At 46.5% G+C, this 20,187-nt stretch overlaps 1 protein-coding gene across 1 annotated transcript; it reads left to right on the top strand.

Annotated features, from left to right (window-relative positions):
* The first annotated feature begins 92 nt into the window (after positions 1–92).
* On the top strand, positions 93–20,100 carry LOC138210060 (folylpolyglutamate synthase, mitochondrial-like). The gene is made up of 15 exons (XM_069168982.1): positions 93–238; positions 4,602–4,730; positions 4,839–4,892; positions 5,248–5,312; positions 7,056–7,170; positions 8,311–8,388; positions 8,754–8,815; positions 10,311–10,413; positions 10,647–10,724; positions 10,832–10,979; positions 15,975–16,058; positions 16,260–16,410; positions 17,173–17,248; positions 17,890–17,956; positions 18,774–20,100. The coding sequence occupies exons 1-15, from the start codon at positions 161–163 to the stop codon at positions 19,136–19,138; spliced, it is 1,653 nt and encodes a 550-aa protein (XP_069025083.1). The 5' UTR covers positions 93–160; the 3' UTR covers positions 19,139–20,100.
* The last annotated feature ends 87 nt before the right edge of the window (positions 20,101–20,187 follow it).

The following is a 20,187-nucleotide window of genomic DNA, read 5'->3' as shown; positions in this document are numbered from 1 at the left end:
TAATGTTTCAGTTTGCAACGGGTCGTGTCGTGACGTCATTACGCCTATGAAAAGAACCCTCCCATATTTGGCTGCGGCTTCCTGTCCAATGATGGCGTGCTGGTCGCGCGTGTGGCGGCGGAGCTCCGGTTTAACCGCGCGGCTCCGAAGGCGGGACTGGATGTGCACCTTGGCGAGCCTTTCGCTCAGATACTACAGCACCAAGACGGCTCCTCAGCTACCGGGAATGGAGTACCAGGTAGGCGCGCTGTTCTTCACCATCTTTGAACCAGATGCTAACGAGCTAGCTAGACACCGGTGCTAGTTGGACAAGTTTGTGGAAACTGCTTCTGAGTTTAGTACAAAGTGTTAAAGCTGAACATGGCGACGTCTTTCTGTTGGCGAGGAGCCGGGCGACCTGTCAAACCGGTAAAGTAACTGTAAGAGACCTATGGAAGTTAGTGTGGAAAGAGCTCGTGCTGTGAGCTCTACCGTGAGCTCTACCTGAGCTCTACTTGAACTCTACCTGAGCTCTACTTGAACTCTACCGTGAGCTCTACCGTGAGCTCTACCGTGAACTCTACCTGAGCTCTACCGTGAACTCTGCCGTGAGCTCTGCCGTGAGCTCTACCGTGAGCTCTACCGTGAACTCTACCTGAGCTCTACCGTGAGCTCTACCGTGAACTCTACCGTGAGCTCTACCGTGAACTCTACCTGAGCTCTACCGTGAGCTCTACCGTGAACTCTACCGTGAGCTCTGCGTGAACTCTACCGTGAGCTCTGCGTGAACTCTACCGTGAGCTCTGCGTGAACTCTACCTGAGCTCTACCGTGAGCTCTACCTGAGCTCTACCGTGAGCTCTACCGTGAGCTCTACCGTGAGCTCTGCGTGAACTCTACCTGAGCTCTACCGTGAGCTCTACCGTGAGCTCTACCGTGAACTCTGCGTGAACTCTACCTGAGCTCTACCGTGAGCTCTACCTGAGCTCTACCGTGAGCTCTACCTGAGCTCTACCGTGAGCTCTACCGTGAGCTCTACCTGAGCTCTACCGTGAGCTCTACCTGAGCTCTACTTGAACTCTACCGTGAGCTCTACCGTGAACTCTACCGTGAACTCTACCGTGAGCTCTACCGTGAGCTCTACCGTGAACTCTACCGTGAACTCTACCGTGAGCTCTACCGTGAGCTCTACCGTGAGCTCTACCGTGAACTCTACCTGAGCTCTACCGTGAGCTCTACCGTGAGCTCTACCGTGAGCTCTGCGTGAGCTCTACCGTGAGCTCTACCTGAGCTCTACCGTGAGCTCTACCATGAGCTCTGCGTGAACTCTACCTGAGCTCTACCTGAACTCTACCGTGAGCTCTGCGTGAACTCTACCTGAGCTCTACCGTGAGCTCTACCGTGAGCTCTACCGTGAACTCTACCTGAGCTCTACCGTGAGCTCTACCGTGAGCTCTACCTGAGCTCTACCATGAACTCTACCTGAACTCTACCTGAACTCTACCGTGAGCTCTACCTGAGCTCTACCGTGAACTCTACCTGAGCTCTACCTGAACTCTACCTGAGCTCTACCTGAACTCTACCTGAGCTCTACCGTGAGCTCTACCTGAGCTCTACCTACCTGACCAGCTCTACATCAAAGGGCGACATGGGAACCAACATGTGGTGTACATTTCTTCTGTGATGTCATATTCTGGTTTGACTTGAGCCAGTTTAACATGCATGTAAAACTGTGTTTTTTAAGAAGAGGAGTTTGGGTTGATTATAACAGAACCCGAGGCTCTATCGGGGCTGTATCGGGGCTCTATCGAGGCTCTATCGAGGCTCTATCGGGGCTGTATCGGGGCTCTATTGAGGCTCTATCGAGGCTGTATCGAGGCTGTATCGAGGCTCTATCGAGGCTGTATCGAGGCTGTATCGAGGCTCTATCGAGGCTGTATCGAGGCTCTATCGGGGCTCTATCGGGGCTGTATCGGGGCTGTATCGAGGCTGTATCGAGGCTCTATCGAGGCTGTATCGGGGCTCTATCGGGGCTGTATCGAGGCTCTATCGAGGCTCTATCGAGGCTGTATCGAGGCTGTATCGAGGCTGTATCGAGGCTGTATCGAGGCTGTATCGAGGCTCTATCGAGGCTCTATCGGGGCTGTATCGGGGCTGTATCGAGGCTGTATCGAGGCTCTATCGAGGCTGTATCGGGGCTGTATCGAGGCTGTATCGGGGCTGTATCGGGGCTCTATCGAGGCTGTATCGAGGCTGTATCGAGGCTGTATCGAGGCTGTATCGAGGCTCTATCGAGGCTGTATCGAGGCTGTATCGAGGCTCTATCGGGGCTGTATCGGGGCTGTATCGAGGCTGTATCGAGGCTCTATCGAGGCTCTATCGGGGCTGTATCGGGGCTGTATCGAGGCTGTATCGAGGCTGTATCGGGGCTGTATCGAGGCTCTATCGAGGCTCTATCGGGGCTGTATCGGGGCTGTATCGAGGCTGTATCGAGGCTGTATCGGGGCTGTATCGGGGCTGTATCGGGGCTGTATCGAGGCTGTATCGGGGCTGTATCGGGGCTGTATCGGGGCTGTATCGAGGCTCTATCGAGGCTCTATCGGGGCTCTATCGGGGCTGTATCGGGGCTGTATCGAGGCTGTATCGAGGCTCTATCGAGGCTGTATCGGGGCTCTATCGGGGCTGTATCGAGGCTCTATCGAGGCTCTATCGAGGCTGTATCGAGGCTGTATCGAGGCTCTATCGAGGCTGTATCGAGGCTCTATCGAGGCTCTATCGAGGCTCTATCGGGGCTGTATCGGGGCTGTATCGAGGCTGTATCGAGGCTCTATCGAGGCTGTATCGGGGCTGTATCGAGGCTGTATCGGGGCTGTATCGGGGCTCTATCGAGGCTGTATCGAGGCTCTATCGAGGCTGTATCGAGGCTGTATCGAGGCTCTATCGAGGCTGTATCGAGGCTGTATCGAGGCTCTATCGGGGCTGTATCGGGGCTGCATCGAGGCTGTATCGAGGCTCTATCGAGGCTCTATCGGGGCTGTATCGGGGCTGTATCGAGGCTGTATCGAGGCTGTATCGGGGCTGTATCGAGGCTCTATCGAGGCTCTATCGAGGCTCTATCGGGGCTGTATCGGGGCTGTATCGAGGCTGTATCGGGGCTGTATCGGGGCTCTATCGAGGCTGTATCGAGGCTGTATCGGGGCTGTATCGAGGCTGTATCGAGGCTGTATCGGGGCTGTATCGAGGCTCTATCGAGGCTCTATCGGGGCTGTATCGGGGCTGTATCGGGGCTGTATCGAGGCTGTATCGAGGCTCTATCGAGGCTGTATCGGGGCTGTATCGGGGCTGTATCGGGGCTGTATCGAGGCTCTATCGAGGCTGTATCGAGGCTGTATCGAGGCTCTATCGAGGCTGTATCGAGGCTGTATCGAGGCTCTATCGGGGCTGTATCGGGGCTGTATCGAGGCTGTATCGAGGCTGTATCGAGGCTGTATCGAGGCTGTATCGAGGCTCTATCGAGGCTCTATCGAGGCTGTATCGAGGCTGTATCGAGGCTCTATCGAGGCTCTATCGAGGCTGTATCGAGGCTGTATCGAGGCTGTATCGAGGCTGTATCGAGGCTGTATCGAGGCTGTATCGAGGCTCTATCGAGGCTGTATCGGGGCTGTATCGGGGCTGTATCGGGGCTGTATCGAGGCTCTATCGAGGCTGTATCGAGGCTGTATCGAGGCTGTATCGAGGCTGTATCGAGGCTCTATCGAGGCTGTATCGGGGCTGTATCGAGGCTGTATCGAGGCTGTATCGAGGCTGTATCGAGGCTCTATCGAGGCTCTATCGAGGCTCTATTGAGGCTCTATCGAGGCTGTATCGAGGCTCTATCGAGGCTGTATCGAGGCTGTATCGAGGCTGTATCGGGGCTCTATCGAGGCTGTATCGAGGCTGTATCGAGGCTCTATCGAGGCTGTATCGGGGCTCTATCGAGGCTGTACTATTTTGAGCAGCGGATGAATGGACTGCTTCAGTGAGTGTTTGTCAGCCTGGTGGTCCGATGTCGACAGCTCTCTGGCCCAGAGGAGTAACGTGGATCACAAACATGGACAGGTTACAGTGCAACAAAAAAACATGTCACATTTGAGAAGAAAATGATGAATGTTTGCAATTCCTTCAGAGATGATTTAGTTTAATGATTAATACACTTGATTATTTAGGCACTAATTATTTCCAAATCCAGCTTGTAGGAAAGTGTCTTTCACTTGAATTTCATCGACGTTTTGTCCACGTCATCTTTGTCTACTGAAGGCTGGAGGAACTAAATGTTGAATAGATTAGTGAAAATAATGGAAAGAGTGTAAGAAAAGTAGTGACATCTTGTACTGCCGCCGTTGTGTCGCTCTGAGGTGTGTTGTTGGCTGATCAAACCGGTGCTGTGATCTTATCAGCAGAAGGATAAGAGCTGGACTTCAGCACAAGCTGCAGTCAGATAGTCCAGTCACGGCACCCTGGTTCTGATTGATGAGCTGCTTTCACAAAACATTTGCATGAAAGTTGTCTGTGACTAATGTTTGACTCACAGGTTATGATGCTGCCTCATATTCACACTTCTGTCTCGTGCTTTCTACGTTACAGGATGCCATTTGCACCCTGAACACGCTGCAGACCAACGCCAGCGCTCTGCAGCAGGTCCGGAGGGAGCGGAGCAACCCTCAGCTGCAGCTGCAGGCCATGAGAGGGTTCCTGGAGCGGGCCGGGCTCACGGTGAGTCCATCAGAACCACGGAGAACCACGGAGAACCACCTAGGGGTCGTTGATGAGAATCGAGTTAATGTGTGTGTGTGTCTCTCTCTCTCTCTCTCTCTCTCTCAGGTGGAGGAGCTCGACCATCTGAACATCATCCATGTGACGGGAACAAAGGGCAAAGTGAGCTGACCTCACACAACCTGCTGTCTTGTGTTGCTTGTTAAAAGGCCGGCCAGGATTCATTTTTTGTTTGTTTTTTGGACCATACAACTGTCATCCAGATGTTTTCACATATAGATGTAAAGAAGTCTGAGTTATAGATATATAATCACCCGGTTAAACCGTTTGTTTACATTTACAACATAGATTGTTCCTTTTCATTTTCAGCTCTAAGCTCCCGTTATGCAACCTCTAACCAGACCATCATGCAATCCTGTTTTCAAACCGGAGTTCATTAACTGCAGGAGACGCAGGTTGTTGAGCTTCCAACACGGCTTCGTGCGACGGCCTCTGAGCGTCTGCGTTTGTCTTTCAGGGGTCAACATGTGCGTTCACAGAGCAGATTTTGAGAAGTTATGGCTTCCACACAGGATTTTACAGGTAACTCAGACGGGAAACAATAACTTTTTGAATACATGTTTCACTTGATCAAACTCAGCATCTGTGTTACTCACAGTGTTTGTTGACCACTGGTACGTGTGACATGAGAGCAGAGCGCACATCGAGTTTTTATATCCAGCTTTGGAGAAACTGGCGACAGATACACTTGAAATGCTTCAGAGAACTTGCGTGAAGAGGTGTTCACTTTTCAGGAGGGTCAGAAAGTCACTGCCCAGGAACGAAGACGGTCGGGTCGGGTCAGGAGCGCGACCAGCTCGGGTTTATTTGACATTCACTGGGTTGTGGACTGAAGTCGACCGCCAGGGTCTGAATGTCAACACAGTTCAAGTGTCATGGTCTGAGGCATCAGAGGGAAAAACATTCAGCACAAACAACCTGAACTGTGGCGGGATGACACTCGGATATATTGTAATAAATGATACAAATGGATGACTTTGACCCACTTTGTCACATCCGTCGATCCGTAGTTTGTAGTAAAAAGAAAAAGGATGCGATTTGGAACAAGTACGCTTTGTTTAAAAGACTCCTCTTCTTCTCCTCCTTCATTTTGTGGGCGGAGCATCAGCGCCACCAACTGTCTCGACGGCTCAGTCGATGTGACGTATTTCTGGTGCAGAGGGTTGTGGGTCAGAACAGCTGGAGCAGCATGCTGCAGAGTAGGACCGGGTGTAGGAGAACATCCTGGTACTTTTAACATCCTACGTTTAACATACTAAATATTGAGGACTTAATAAAAAAAAAAGTTCAGGTGTGTTTGGCTAGTAGTAGCGACGACTGCTTTGTCATAAGAGTTTTACTGATTTCCAGATTCCCTTTCTGTCAAATCTGTTGCACTTTGTTTTTGATCAGCTCATGATTCTGCAGCAGTACATTTTTACCCAGCATGGTATTAATGTGATATTTATGATTTCTTTTGGAGACACATGAAATGTTCCAGCAGATCTCGTAATGCTTCCCAGTTTGCACATTTAGCTTCTAAACATGGTCCCAAGGGTTTTTTGTAGGCTGTGTCTTCTACAATGGGGTCTCTAATGTTCAAAGGTCATTCTGCAACACACTGTCGGAAGGTTGGACATATTAACATTTAATAATTGTTAATCATCTACCATTGTAATCAGTGGGATTGTCAACATTAAAATATAGCAACTCTGTATTTATCCTAGAATGACATTTTACATACAATATAATTAATAATTATTAATATATTCGCAGAAAATAAACGTGGGGAGTGATCGCTCATTTTATTTTCGTCCGGTGTAGAGAAACAGCAACTGGAAAACTAAAGTTTTGAGTCTCTTGTTGCAACACGGTGGAAGAGGGCCGTCACTTTACTTTTGAGTTTGTTAAATGACTTCATGGACCTGAAGGACACTGAACTCTTCACAGTGAAAGTTTCTTTCCTCAACAGTACTGATGCTTTTGAGAAACTTGATTAGTTTTACAATCCAGCACAGATGACCATGTATGTATTTGAACTAGCCTGATGTACAGGCGTAGACTGTCTGAATGTCATGCATCACTGTGTTTGTTTAAAATATCATTAAGAAATCAGTTCTGAGATGTAATATCTGATTGGTTGATACCGATTTATTACAGACAAGCAAGTGAAATATTGTATAATTTACATGTTAAATGAAAAAGGTGACATCTGTGTCGGTGTATTTTGGAATATAATGGAAAGAGTCTCGTGCACACGTTGTGACTTTTCCCTCCTGGTTGCAGTTCCCCACATTTGGTCCAAGTCAGGGAGAGGATCCGGATCAACGGGCAGCCCATCGGAAAAGAGCTCTTCACTAAATACTTTTGGCAGGTTTATGGACGTCTGGATGAAACTAAGGTAAGATCAGTTTAAAACAGCCCCAGGCTTTGTCTCAGGTGAACAGAGGCTAATGGAGTGATCCCATCCCAAGCAGGGATTTCTGTTTATTTTGTCTTTAACCCGATCTTGCATCCGTTCTGTATTCTCCGCATGAGGAGAACTTTGGTGTATTTCATCAGTGTCACAGGTTATAATTGAGTTTCAGTATAAAATGAGATCCCTCAAGTCCGGATGAGTGTGACCCTCGTGACGGCACACTTTGGTCACATTACAAGTTTTGCCACGTGATTGGCTAATCAGATATTTCCATAAATGACTTAATGAACTGGCCTGTGAGTGTATTTCCATGTGATTGGTGCAGTTCCCTATTCAAAATGGCCTTTTGTCAGTTTGATTGTCTGGCTTGTGGTTGCTGTGTAGCTTTCTTGTGAACAGCTCGCTGCAGCCGTAGTAAGGAACGGCAGTTAAATGTCACTTAGTTCTAAAAAAAAAAAAGAAAAAAGAAATATGATTTTGATAATCCTGAAAAACGTGATCACCTTTTGCTTCTTCATTGTGGACATCTGCCTGCTGGCTGTTCTCTCATTATCAGCTAAGCATGATGGTATACTTGTGTGTGAGTTGACCTCAGTATGAATCGATTCGTAGCGCAAAATAATATAACATTAGTTTTAAAAGGTGGGACAAAGTCAGCTCCCTTGCCTCCTCTCCCAAAAAATAAAGTTGCAGCTGCGTCGTAGGTCAACCTCCAATACTAGGAACACTGCTGCAGACCAACTTCTTCCTCAACCAGAGTTTCACAGAATCTAATAAATATTGACTTTTTAATAAAAGTGCTTCTTGTGGCTCAGATGTGGCTTTGACTGAACGAATGTCAAAGTAGATAATGAATGAATGAACATTGAGCCTACTTTGTTGAAAATACTGAGATACATCTTGTGTAGTACCATTCAGTGTAAAAATGCCTGGCGCTACTCAAATTACTGAAAAAAAAATTAAAAAAATGCTTGAATCAGCAGCTTTGTCTGCTATGTTTAGCTGCTACAGTATGCTTGGATTAAGAAAAAGCTAACACGGTATAAGGGTTTACATTTCCTGGTGTATATTGTTGCAGAGTGATGCAGTCCTCATTGTTTTTTTCCTCTTCGACCTCCTCAGGATGCCCACAGAGGGATGATGCCAGCATACTTTCGTTTCCTCACCATCTTGGCCTTCCATGTCTTCCTTCAAGAGAAGGTATACCTAAAGTCAATAGATGAGAACCCAGTGGGTCATTATAGATGACAACAGTTATAAACTCATCATTTGGCGCTGAAGCGATTTAAGCAAACTCCCTTTTAAGCTTGATACCGATAAGGTTTCACTGTATTGTGGTTTTTCTTCAGGAAATTAACCATTTCTTTATACTTGTGCACAACTTCATAAAAGCTCATATATTGTTGGTAATTGTAACGGATCATCCTGTGGGAGCTCAGATTTACTCCAACAATGAGTCCTGAGCCTGTAGTTGTGGAGAACGCTGCTCTAGATCAGGCCAACAATGAAGTTTCTTGTTAAGCTCTGACTTTCCTGGGATCTAAACGGCTTTTGTCTTTGATCAGGTGGATTTAGCTGTGATTGAAGTTGGTATTGGTGGAGCGTACGACTGCACCAACATTATACGGTAAGATTCTCTATTGAAGGGTTGAACCTACTGACTGTAACAAAATTAGCATTATTGTGTTGTGTTTTAGTAAATGAAGCCTCAGTTCTGTTTGACGACTGACATGACTTCGATCCAAAGACATGCAGCAGCTGTAATATTTTTTTATTGAGATTTTGGACCCAATAAAAGGCTGCGGATGTTTATTATCCAGTCTAGAGTATCATAATAAAATATCTGATCCACAATATCAAACTGTATCAGACAGCCGAGAACAAATACTGGAGTTGAGTCTGTGTTTTAGAGTCAAAATAAAAGTGCAGTGTTTCAATGGTAGACAGAACATGTCACTCAGTGCAGCAGTGGGGATCATTGTCTGTTTTTTTAAAATAGTTTTCAACACAATGGGCTCAATGGCACAGAGGAAACAGATACTGCATGTCAGTCTTTGATCCACACACCTGCACAGTGCTTTGTAGGAAACAGTCTGTTGGTTTCAGTAACACAGTCCATCATTGAATACTCATATGATACAGCTGTAATAGTTACAAAGTGGGAAGAGCATATTTTGGTGGCCCCTGTTTTTGGAGGTGAAAGTTGAAAATGTTCACCGACTCAAATGAAACGCTTCAGTCATCGGTTCCACTTAAGTCAGCTACCTTTTTAAATTCAGGGTCAGTTTTCATGTTTTGTTATTCACTGAAAAAAAAAACAAAGAGTTGTGAATTCCCTGCTGTTTTATTTGTGCTACAAACTGGCTTTTTTCACCATAGTAGCTGTAGTGTCTGGTTCGCTGCTTTATGTCAAAATAAGAGACAAAATATGATTTCTCACAGAAAATGAATATAACCCCTGAACAGTCCAGTGGCTGCAGTGCTACGGTGCACAAGTGCACTCGTATGAGATCTCTCTGGGAAAACAAGGGTTCTTTGTGATTCCATGGATATAAACCATCTCAACATACACTCATCTTTGTCACAAAATCCCTAAAGAAACAAACAATTACAATATTATCATTACTTACCAATAAAGCTTCACATAATAATAACTAATAAATGAAATTAGCAGTAAGTAATAGCCGGTTTAGGTATCCACATGGCATCTCACTCTGCCTCACTGGAGCCAATAAGAGCTTCCATTTTGTCTCCATGGAGAGCGGAGGTGGATGACCCTCTATTGTTGTTGATAGATCCACACAGTCGGAAGTGGTTTGCTTGTTTTATCATGAAAACAACGCCTGATGGACATTTTTCAAACTGAATGGGAATGGGAACACAAAGTAAAGTCCTGTTGCTTGTAGGAAGTTGTGTAAAAAAAAAATTCCCCTTGGGGATTAATAAAGTATCTATCCATCTATCCATCCATCCATCTTACTATACTATACTTCAGGGTGTGTCAGAACACCTGCAATAAAAAATAATGTTGGTGTGAGCAGCGTTTCAGTACATGTTTGGGTTTGTATTACTACTTTTACCATTGTATGAATAAGACGTAACCAGTGTGCTTGTGTCACCAGGAGGCCGTGGGTCTGTGGCATTTCCTCACTGGGCATCGACCACACTCAGATTCTGGGAGACACCATGGAAAAGATTGCCTGGCAAAAAGGAGGCATCTTCAAGGTGTGTTGGCACGATGAGTCATAGTGATCAGAAGAACTGTAACGAGAAGTGAGCATCCTCCCTCTGCTGATGAATACTATGAAACATGGTTGAAAGTTCTGGAAAAAGCAGAAGTGGACCTTGAGTTTGGAGACTGCTGTTTTCAATAGTGGTCAGATACTGAAGCTCTTTTTGAAGTGGACTTGTGTTGTTTCTACTCCCTGCTGCTGTTGATCATGCTCATGTGTTTGCAGACAGGAGTTCCTGCCTTCACAGTCAGACAGCCAGAAGATGCGATGGCCGTGCTCAAGGATCGAGCCAAAGTGATCCGAGTAAGTGTGTCTGTTTTCAGTCATTTTACTCTGTCTCCTGGAGAAAATAAAGCCTCTAATAAACGTGTCTCCAGCTTGATGTAATCCCGTCGAACCTGTTGTTGCAGAGTCCTCTGTGGGTGTGTCCAGAGCTGGACGACTACCAGGCAGACTGTGGACCTTTGCACCTGGGCCTGGCAGGACAGCACCAGCGCTCCAATGCCTCTCTGGCCCTCCAGCTGAGTTACACCTGGCTGCAGAAACGATGTCTACCGGGTGGCGTGGGTAAGTCTGCTAACGTTTGAACTGTATGTCATTAAGTCATTTATTCAAGAGCTTAGTTTGCGCTCATAAATTATGTATGTGGAGAAACGGTGATGTTTGGTTTTACTCTGTGATACCGTTTTACCAACATAGCCCACAGACTTCCTCTGTGATGCTAATAAAGTCCAGTACGGTGATTGGACATGGAAACCCATCGGATACCCAAATGGGTCTGTTTGTACTGTAATGACTGCGCGGCTTCCTGCAGACATACACAAATGACAAAATTACAACCAGGGTTGAGACTCGTAACCACATTGATGGGGAAGTTTAACCGGCCTCATCAAAGCTGGTCTACATCTTCTTTTTGTTACGGTCATCCTGTTTGGGAAACATTGTAACACATACATGAAGATTCAATTAAATTTTATTTATAGAGCGTCAAATCACAACACAGGTTATTTCATGGCACTTAACACATTAAAGTCTTTACAGCAGAACTTTACAATATTATACAGAGAAACCAACAATTCAACAATTTCCACGCAAGCTAGGAGGGAAAAACTCCTCTTTAAGGGAGAAAAACCTCCAACAGAGGGAAGAAAAACTCTGTTTAACAGGAAGAAACCTCCGACAGAACCAGGATCAGAGGTGGGCGGAGCATCTGTTAACAGAACCAGGATCAGAGGTGGGCGGAGCATCTGTTAACAGAACCAGGATCAGAGGTGGGCGGAGCATCTGTTATCAGAACCAGACTCAGAGGTGGGCGGAGCATCTGTTAATAGAACCAGGATCAGAGGTGGGCGGAGCATCTGTTAACAGAACCAGGATCAGAGGTGGGCGGAGCATCTGTTAACAGAACCAGGCTCAGAGGTGGGCGGAGCATCTGTTAACAGAACCAGGCTCAGAGGTGGGCGGAGCATCTGTTAACAGAACCAGGCTCAGAGGTGGGCGGAGCATCTGTTATCAGAACCAGACTCAGAGGTGGGCGGATCATCTGTTAACAGAACCAGGCTCAGAGGTGGGTGGGGCATCTGTTAACAGAACCAGGATCAGAGGTGGGCGGGGCATCTGCCTCAACCAAGAGGAGAGGGAAGTGGAGAGAGAAAAGGACAGCATAGAGATACAAGACATGAACTGTTGGTGGGTCGACAATCACAGAGCAGAGACATGCAGCTCCATGACGGGACATCTGGAGAAGAAAGAACAGAAACTACACAAGTGAAGGAACTGAATGGAGACAACAGATAATAAGAAGAAACTATGGGAGAGATATCTGTTTAATGTTTGAAAGAGCTTAAGGCTGTCTCAGCTTCATGAAAACTGTTCCCTCCCGACAGATAAACAGGTTCCCTCCCGACAGATAAAACTGTTCCCTCCCGACAGATAAAACTGTTCCCTCCCAACAGATAAACAGGTTCCCTCCCGACAGATAAAACTGTTCCCTCCCGACAGATTCCCTCCCGACAGATAAACAGGTTCCCTCCCGACAGATAAACCTGTTCCCTCCCGACAGATAAACCTGTTCCCTCCCGACAGATAAACAGGTTCCCTCCCGACAGATAAAACTGTTCCCTCCCGACAGATAAAACTGTTCCCTCCCGACAGATAAACAGGTTCCCTCCCGACAGATAAACCTGTTCCCTCCCGACAGATAAACAGGTTCCCTCCCGACAGATAAAACTGTTCCCTCCCGACAGATAAAACTGTTCCCTCCCGACAGATAAAACTGTTCCCTCCCGACAGATTAAACAGGTTCCCTCCCGACAGATTAAACAGGTTCCCTCCCGACAGATTAAACAGGTTCCCTCCCGACAGATTAAACAGGTTCCCTCCCGACAGATAAAACTGTTCCCTCCCGACAGATTAAACAGGTTCCCTCCCGACAGATTAAACAGGTTCCCTCCCGACAGATTAAACAGGTTCCCTCCCGACAGATAAAACAGGTTCCCTCCCGACAGATAAAACTGTTCCCTCCCGACAGATAAAACTGTTCCCTCCCGACAGATAAAACTGTTCCCTCCCGACAGATAAACCTGTTCCCTCCCGACAGATAAAACTGTTCCCTCCCGACAGATAAACAGGTTCCCTCCCGACAGATAAAACTGTTCCCTCCCGACAGATAAACAGGTTCCCTCCCGACAGATAAAACTGTTCCCTCCCGACAGATAAAACTGTTCCCTCCCGACAGATAAAACTGTTCCCTCCCGACAGATAAAACGGTTCCCTCCCGACAGATAAACAGGTTCCCTCCCGACAGATAAACCTGTTCCCTCCCGACAGATAAACCTGTTCCCTCCCGACAGATAAACAGGTTCCCTCCCGACAGATAAAACTGTTCCCTCCCGACAGATAAAACTGTTCCCTCCCGACAGATAAACAGGTTCCCTCCCGACAGATAAAACAGGTTCCCTCCCGACAGATAAAACAGGTTCCCTCCCGACAGATAAAACAGGTTCCCTCCCGACAGATAAAACGGTTCCCTCCCGACAGATAAAACAGGTTCCCTCCCGACAGATTAAACAGGTTCCCTCCCGACAGATTAAACTGTTCCCTCCCGACAGATTAAACTGTTCCCTCCCGACAGATTAAACTGTTCCCTCCCGACAGATAAAACTGTTCCCTCCCGACAGATAAACAGGTTCCCTCCCGACAGATAAAACTGTTCCCTCCCGACAGATAAAACTGTTCCCTCCCGACAGATTAAACAGGTTCCCTCCCGACAGATTAAACAGGTTCCCTCCCGACAGATTAAACAGGTTCCCTCCCGACAGATTAAACTGTTCCCTCCCGACAGATTAAACAGGTTCCCTCCCGACAGATTAAACAGGTTCCCTCCCGACAGATAAAACTGTTCCCTCCCGACAGATTAAACAGGTTCCCTCCCGACAGATTAAACAGGTTCCCTCCCGACAGATAAACCTGTTCCCTCCCGACAGATAAACAGGTTCCCTCCCGACAGATAAAACTGTTCCCTCCCGACAGATAAAACAGGTTCCCTCCCGACAGATAAACAGGTTCCCTCCCGACAGATAAACAGGTTCCCTCCCGACAGATAAAACTGTTCCCTCCCGACAGATAAAACTGTTCCCTCCCGACAGATAAACAGGTTCCCTCCCGACAGATAAAACTGTTCCCTCCCGACAGATAAACAGGTTCCCTCCCGACAGATAAACAGGTTCCCTCCCGACAGATAAAACTGTTCCCTCCCGACAGATAAAACTGTTCCCTCCCGACAGATAAAACTGTTCCCTCCCGACAGATAAACAGGTTCCCTCCCGACAGATTAAACAGGTTCCCTCCCGACAGATTAAACAGGTTCCCTCCCGACAGATTAAACAGGTTCCCTCCCGACAGATAAAACTGTTCCCTCCCGACAGATAAAACAGGTTCCCTCCCGACAGATTAAACAGGTTCCCTCCCGACAGATTAAACAGGTTCCCTCCCGACAGATTAAACAGGTTCCCTCCCGACAGATAAAACAGGTTCCCTCCCGACAGATAAAACTGTTCCCTCCCGACAGATAAAACTGTTCCCTCCCGACAGATAAACCTGTTCCCTCCCGACAGATAAAACTGTTCCCTCCCGACAGATAAACAGGTTCCCTCCCGACAGATAAAACTGTTCCCTCCCGACAGATAAACAGGTTCCCTCCCGACAGATAAACAGGTTCCCTCCCGACAGATAAAACTGTTCCCTCCCGACAGATAAAACTGTTCCCTCCCGACAGATAAAACTGTTCCCTCCCGACAGATAAACAGGTTCCCTCCCGACAGATAAACCTGTTCCCTCCCGACAGATAAACCTGTTCCCTCCCGACAGATAAACAGGTTCCCTCCCGACAGATAAAACTGTTCCCTCCCGACAGATAAAACTGTTCCCTCCCGACAGATAAAACAGGTTCCCTCCCGACAGATAAAACAGGTTCCCTCCCGACAGATAAAACGGTTCCCTCCCGACAGATAAAACAGGTTCCCTCCCGACAGATAAAACAGGTTCCCTCCCGACAGATTAAACTGTTCCCTCCCGACAGATTAAACTGTTCCCTCCCGACAGATTAAACTGTTCCCTCCCGACAGATTAAACTGTTCCCTCCCGACAGATAAAACTGTTCCCTCCCGACAGATAAAACTGTTCCCTCCCGACAGATAAAACTGTTCCCTCCCGACAGATAAAACTGTTCCCTCCCGACAGATTAAACAGGTTCCCTCCCGACAGATTAAACAGGTTCCCTCCCGACAGATTAAACAGGTTCCCTCCCGACAGATTAAACAGGTTCCCTCCCGACAGATTAAACTGTTCCCTCCCGACAGATTAAACAGGTTCCCTCCCGACAGATTAAACAGGTTCCCTCCCGACAGATAAAACTGTTCCCTCCCGACAGATTAAACAGGTTCCCTCCCGACAGATTAAACAGGTTCCCTCCCGACAGATAAACCTGTTCCCTCCCGACAGATAAACAGGTTCCCTCCCGACAGATAAACAGGTTCCCTCCCGACAGATAAACAGGTTCCCTCCCGACAGATAAAACTGTTCCCTCCCGACAGATAAAACTGTTCCCTCCCGACAGATAAACAGGTTCCCTCCCGACAGATAAAACTGTTCCCTCCCGACAGATAAACAGGTTCCCTCCCGACAGATAAACAGGTTCCCTCCCGACAGATAAAACTGTTCCCTCCCGACAGATAAAACTGTTCCCTCCCGACAGATAAACAGGTTCCCTCCCGACAGATAAAACTGTTCCCTCCCGACAGATAAACAGGTTCCCTCCCGACAGATAAAACTGTTCCCTCCCGACAGATAAACAGGTTCCCTCCCGACAGATAAAACTGTTCCCTCCCGACAGATAAACAGGTTCCCTCCCGACAGATAAAACTGTTCCCTCCCGACAGATAAACAGGTTCCCTCCCGACAGATAAACAGGTTCCCTCCCGACAGATAAACAGGTTCCCTCCCGACAGATAAACAGGTTCCCTCCCGACAGATAAAACTGTTCCCTCCCGACAGATAAACATGTCTCCTCCACCAGTGCTGAGAACACCAGCGCTCTTCAGGCGACTTCCTTCAAGCTCAGCCCCGTCATGGTGAAAGGTCAGTCCCTGAAAGTGCATCGTCAGCTATATAAAGAAGAAAGTTCACGTCTTGTTACCTTCCGGCAAACAAATCAGACAAATACACAAGAAAGATTACAGATATCCAGGATTCAACTGGTATTAATCAGAATTTATATGAATGGATATATAAAAACTTTCTTGCTGGCTGAGGTGTTCCAGTGAGTGTGTTTGGTCTCAGGGTTGGCAGACACCAAGTGGCCCGGCAGGAATCAGACTCTGAGACATGGGGCGGTCACCTACTTCCTGGATGGAGCTCACACCATGCGCAGCATGCAGGCCTGCGTCCACTGGTTCAGAGAGACTGCAGCCCAGCATGAAAGGACCGCCAGGTGAGCATCACTCCCTCATCCTTCAAGCAACTTCATGAAATATTATTGGTAACAGGAGGTGCTCGAAGATTAAACATCGCACTGTAACAAGGGGATGAATAATGTGTTCAGTACTGATATGAAGTGGAACCTCAGACGCACACGGTGTCTCGTACTTCTGCTTTTCCACCGATCCGCATCGTGGTGTGTAACGCTGCGTTGTCATTGGTTGATGGAGAGGAGGAGCGCTTGTTTTAAAGTAGTTGACGTTCCAAATGAAATCCAAATAATTGTCATTTTTATAAATGAGATCGAATGCTTTTACACACAGTCTACATTAAACTATTATGCAGAATATTAGAACATATTAAAGAACGCTCTTCTGTGCTGCGGTTCTTTAATGATCTTTGATGTTATCCTGATTCCGACCGTTAAATCAGTCAGGCTTAAAACAGAACCCCGTTGGTCTGAATGTTTATGATCAAATGGATCTATATATTATGTGAAATTAGTTGTGAGGCGTTGTACTCAATGATGATTCCCATTTAATTTCTACAACCTGGCTTCACCATCTGCGTTTGGCCCGGTTCTGAACGAGGTCCCAGATGAGCTTCTCTAAAGAAAGGACTGTTCAACAGGGTGTAAAATGTTTTCATCATGAAGCTGTTCATATTAGTTTTAATACCTGCTGCTCATTTCTATTATTATTATTATTATTATTATTATTATACACTTGAGACATTTGCTAAAGAGACATGGCACCTCGATGTGTTTGTGTTGCAGCGGCCCGGTGACCCGAGTTCTACTCTTCAACTCTACAGGAGAGAGAGACTCGGCAGCCATGTTGAAACTGCTGGTGGTGAGAACAGCTGCTGTGTAGTGGGTGGGTGGGTGGATGGATGGGTGGGTGGATGGATGGATGGATGGGTGGGTGGGTGGGTGGGTGGGTGGATGGGTGGATGGATGGATGGATGGGTGGATGGGTGGGTGGATGGATTTGCTACAGCAGCATTATAGGTACAGGAAAGCAATAAAACAACAGTAAAATATTAAATATAAAAATGCACAGTATATACAATAAATAAAAATAGACTAATTAAATTAAAACTAACTAAACAATAGTGCAAAGATTTAAACAAACAAGAAAACAGACAACCAACGGTGTTATTGTTGTGTGATGGATTTTGCCAGAGTAGTAGTGGTAGTAGTAGTAGTAGTTGTTGTTGTTGTAGTAGTAGTGTGTTGTAGTATTGGTGTGTAGTAGTAGTAGTGTGTTGTAGTAGTGTAGAGAAAACTTTTACTGTTCAAAGTGACATTTTTTAACTTGAGTATAAGATCAAAGTACAAATAGTTAAAACTTTGATTTATTTAGTAAATTGTCATTTTAATTTCTTCAGAAATGTGACGCTCAAAGGTTTTTATTCGTGAATTTATTCTCAGCAGATGTTTGGAGACATATTTCAGAGTTTGTTGAGCGTCACTAATTGTGTTTCTTTTCAGCCATCTCATTTTGACTTTGCTGTTTTCTGCCCGAACATCACTGAAGCCATCGCTTCCTGTAACGCAGGTGAGCTCATTCAGCCTGTTGGCTTTGTTTGTACCACTTCTTCTACTTTTACACACTTGTTCTAATTCTCTAAATATCACAGTTTTTAGTTTGAGTTCAAAGTGCTACAGATTATTTAAAGGAGTTGTTCAACATTTTGGAAAATACGTGCATTTGCTTTTTTTAATTTTTTTTAACTGGAGTGGACATGTTTAGACTATAAGTATCATATCGGACATATTTAAGAACAGACAGGGATCAGGACCAAAAATAAAAAGCCTGAGTGGAGAAGCAGCGGTCGGTAAGCTGGTGTTTGAATGGAAGCTTCGTTCCTGAGGAACGACTTCAATGTTCAATAAAGCATTGATGCAACTTTAACTTTCCTCAAATAAAACGCCACATTTCCATCACGTTCTTTACATTCTTCTTCACTCTGAGTTTCGACCTCCACTTTTTAAGTACTTCTACATCCATTTGGTGTTCGCAGCATCTGGATGATCCTAACATCACATAACATGGATGTATTAACATTTTCTTTTACAAATTTTCTTGAGAATTGTGTGCTAGATTCGGAGGGAAGGCTTGAGAACACAGGTTTTGTCTTTATGTAGCTACAACTGCATTAATTAAGCAATCTTTGAGCAAACCATGTAAAGTCTGGCCTGACAATAGAAATGGAAACGTACACCGTCTTGCATGGTGATGCAGACTCCCCTGTGTGTTCCAGCGTTCAGATTAAAGCAGCGCCTGAACGAACCCAGAAACTCCACGGACGCTGAGAGCAGCTCTCGGAAGTCTCTGCTTCTTGGTCTTCATCTTGTCTTTCATTCCTTCCCAGACCAGCAGAACTTCAATGTGTCGGTGGAGAACATGCTGACTCGTTGCTTGGACAACGAGAGGAGCTGGCGTCTCCATAACGATCAGGGGAACACCACCCAGCTGCTCATCGAGGGAAGGCTGGTCCCCGACAGGAAGCCGGACACCCTGGTGTTCCCCTGCATCCTCAGCGCCCTCCAGTGGATCACCCAGGGTAGAGACTCCGTGCTGGCCGACCCGGCCCAGAGAGTCCTACCGGTTAAAGCCAGCATCACGGCTAAAGCCGCTCCTCTCTGTGAAGCGGCCGAGATCCACGTCCTCATCACGGGAAGCCTCCACCTGGTGGGAGGAGTCCTGAAACACCTGGACCCAGCTTCCTCCAAGTAAACGGCAGCGTGTGACGAGGGAATGGAGAGCGTTGAGATGGTAGACGGGCGCTGACCTCACATTTCCACTGCTGGGAGAGAAATCGTTCGGTCGGCACAGATGAAGGTTTGGAGGTTTTAGCTTTCTTTGGACTTCAGGTGTTTCCCTGAGTGGGATCAGCTGCACCCTCGGCCACCGGCGGCGTCTCCGGAGGTTTCCTGCTCCACTAGTTTGGAGCGCGGCAGCTCCAGGTTCACCGAGAGCCTTCCAGAGGAGGGCGAGCTCCTGACTTTGGTCTTACTTGAAGCCAAACTGTGTTTCCGTGAGCTGCAGACAGGACGTTCATGGACACCACGATGGGAGCGCAGTTGGTCAGACTGGGACGGGGTGAATGCTTCAGGTCATCACTGATCACCAGCCTGAGTGGGAGTGACTGGTTATTACATAATGTCACATTTATACAGAAGCTGCAGATTAATAGGCACCAATTAGGAGTTTTCTGGCTTTTACCATTTCTATTTGCAACACTTGATAATTACTGATCACAATTGTTTTAAAATGAAAACCCTTTTGCAGTTTCTACTTTTACTTCGTCGGTACTTCATGATGTGTTCATGTCTTCTGTTGTAGATGTGTAAATATTCCAACACCTGCGTTGGCATCAGAGGGATTCATTGATCTGCCAATCAAATTCAATGTCCTCTGTTTTACATTGGAAGTCTTATTTAAATGGGCCTTAACTTATCTTTGCATTATGGGAGTGGAACACGTGCCATCGTTGTCTGCTGAAAGTTACTGGGCTGGTATGAAACCTCACTGCTAACGGAAAAACATGAATTTCACTTTCAGTACAAAATAAACTACACTTACTTGTTTTTTATATCCACATGGTCAAGATGAAAAAAAAGAGGCTTAAGTGAAAGATGAGGTCTGCTCGTATCTTTGAAAAAAAAAAAAGTCAATTAAAAATGTATACACTGAAACTGTGTTGACCATTGTTTTAAACATCTTAATCTAAAACATGGATAGTGTTTTAAAGGACGCTCACGTCTGGCCATCGTAACACAATC

This window comes from Embiotoca jacksoni, unplaced genomic scaffold (genome assembly GCF_022577435.1).
Source record: "Embiotoca jacksoni isolate LCO1_2020_lvr unplaced genomic scaffold, fEmbJac1.0.p SCAF_42, whole genome shotgun sequence".
Lineage (NCBI taxonomy): Eukaryota > Metazoa > Chordata > Actinopteri > Embiotocidae > Embiotoca > Embiotoca jacksoni.
Note: the sequence above shows the minus strand (reverse complement) of the source record. Positions and strands in the feature narration are given on the sequence as shown.

Bases quoted from the DNA above. Each gene is read 5' to 3' on its own strand.
- LOC138210060 (XM_069168982.1), top strand. From the start codon at position 161: ATGTGCACCTTGGCGAGCCTTTCGCTCAGATACTACAGCACCAAGACG. The intron at 7,171-8,310 runs GTAAGATCAGTT...CGACCTCCTCAG, and splicing joins GACGTCTGGATGAAACTAAG to GATGCCCACAGAGGGATGAT. The intron at 10,725-10,831 runs GTAAGTGTGTCT...CTGTTGTTGCAG, and splicing joins ATCGAGCCAAAGTGATCCGA to AGTCCTCTGTGGGTGTGTCC.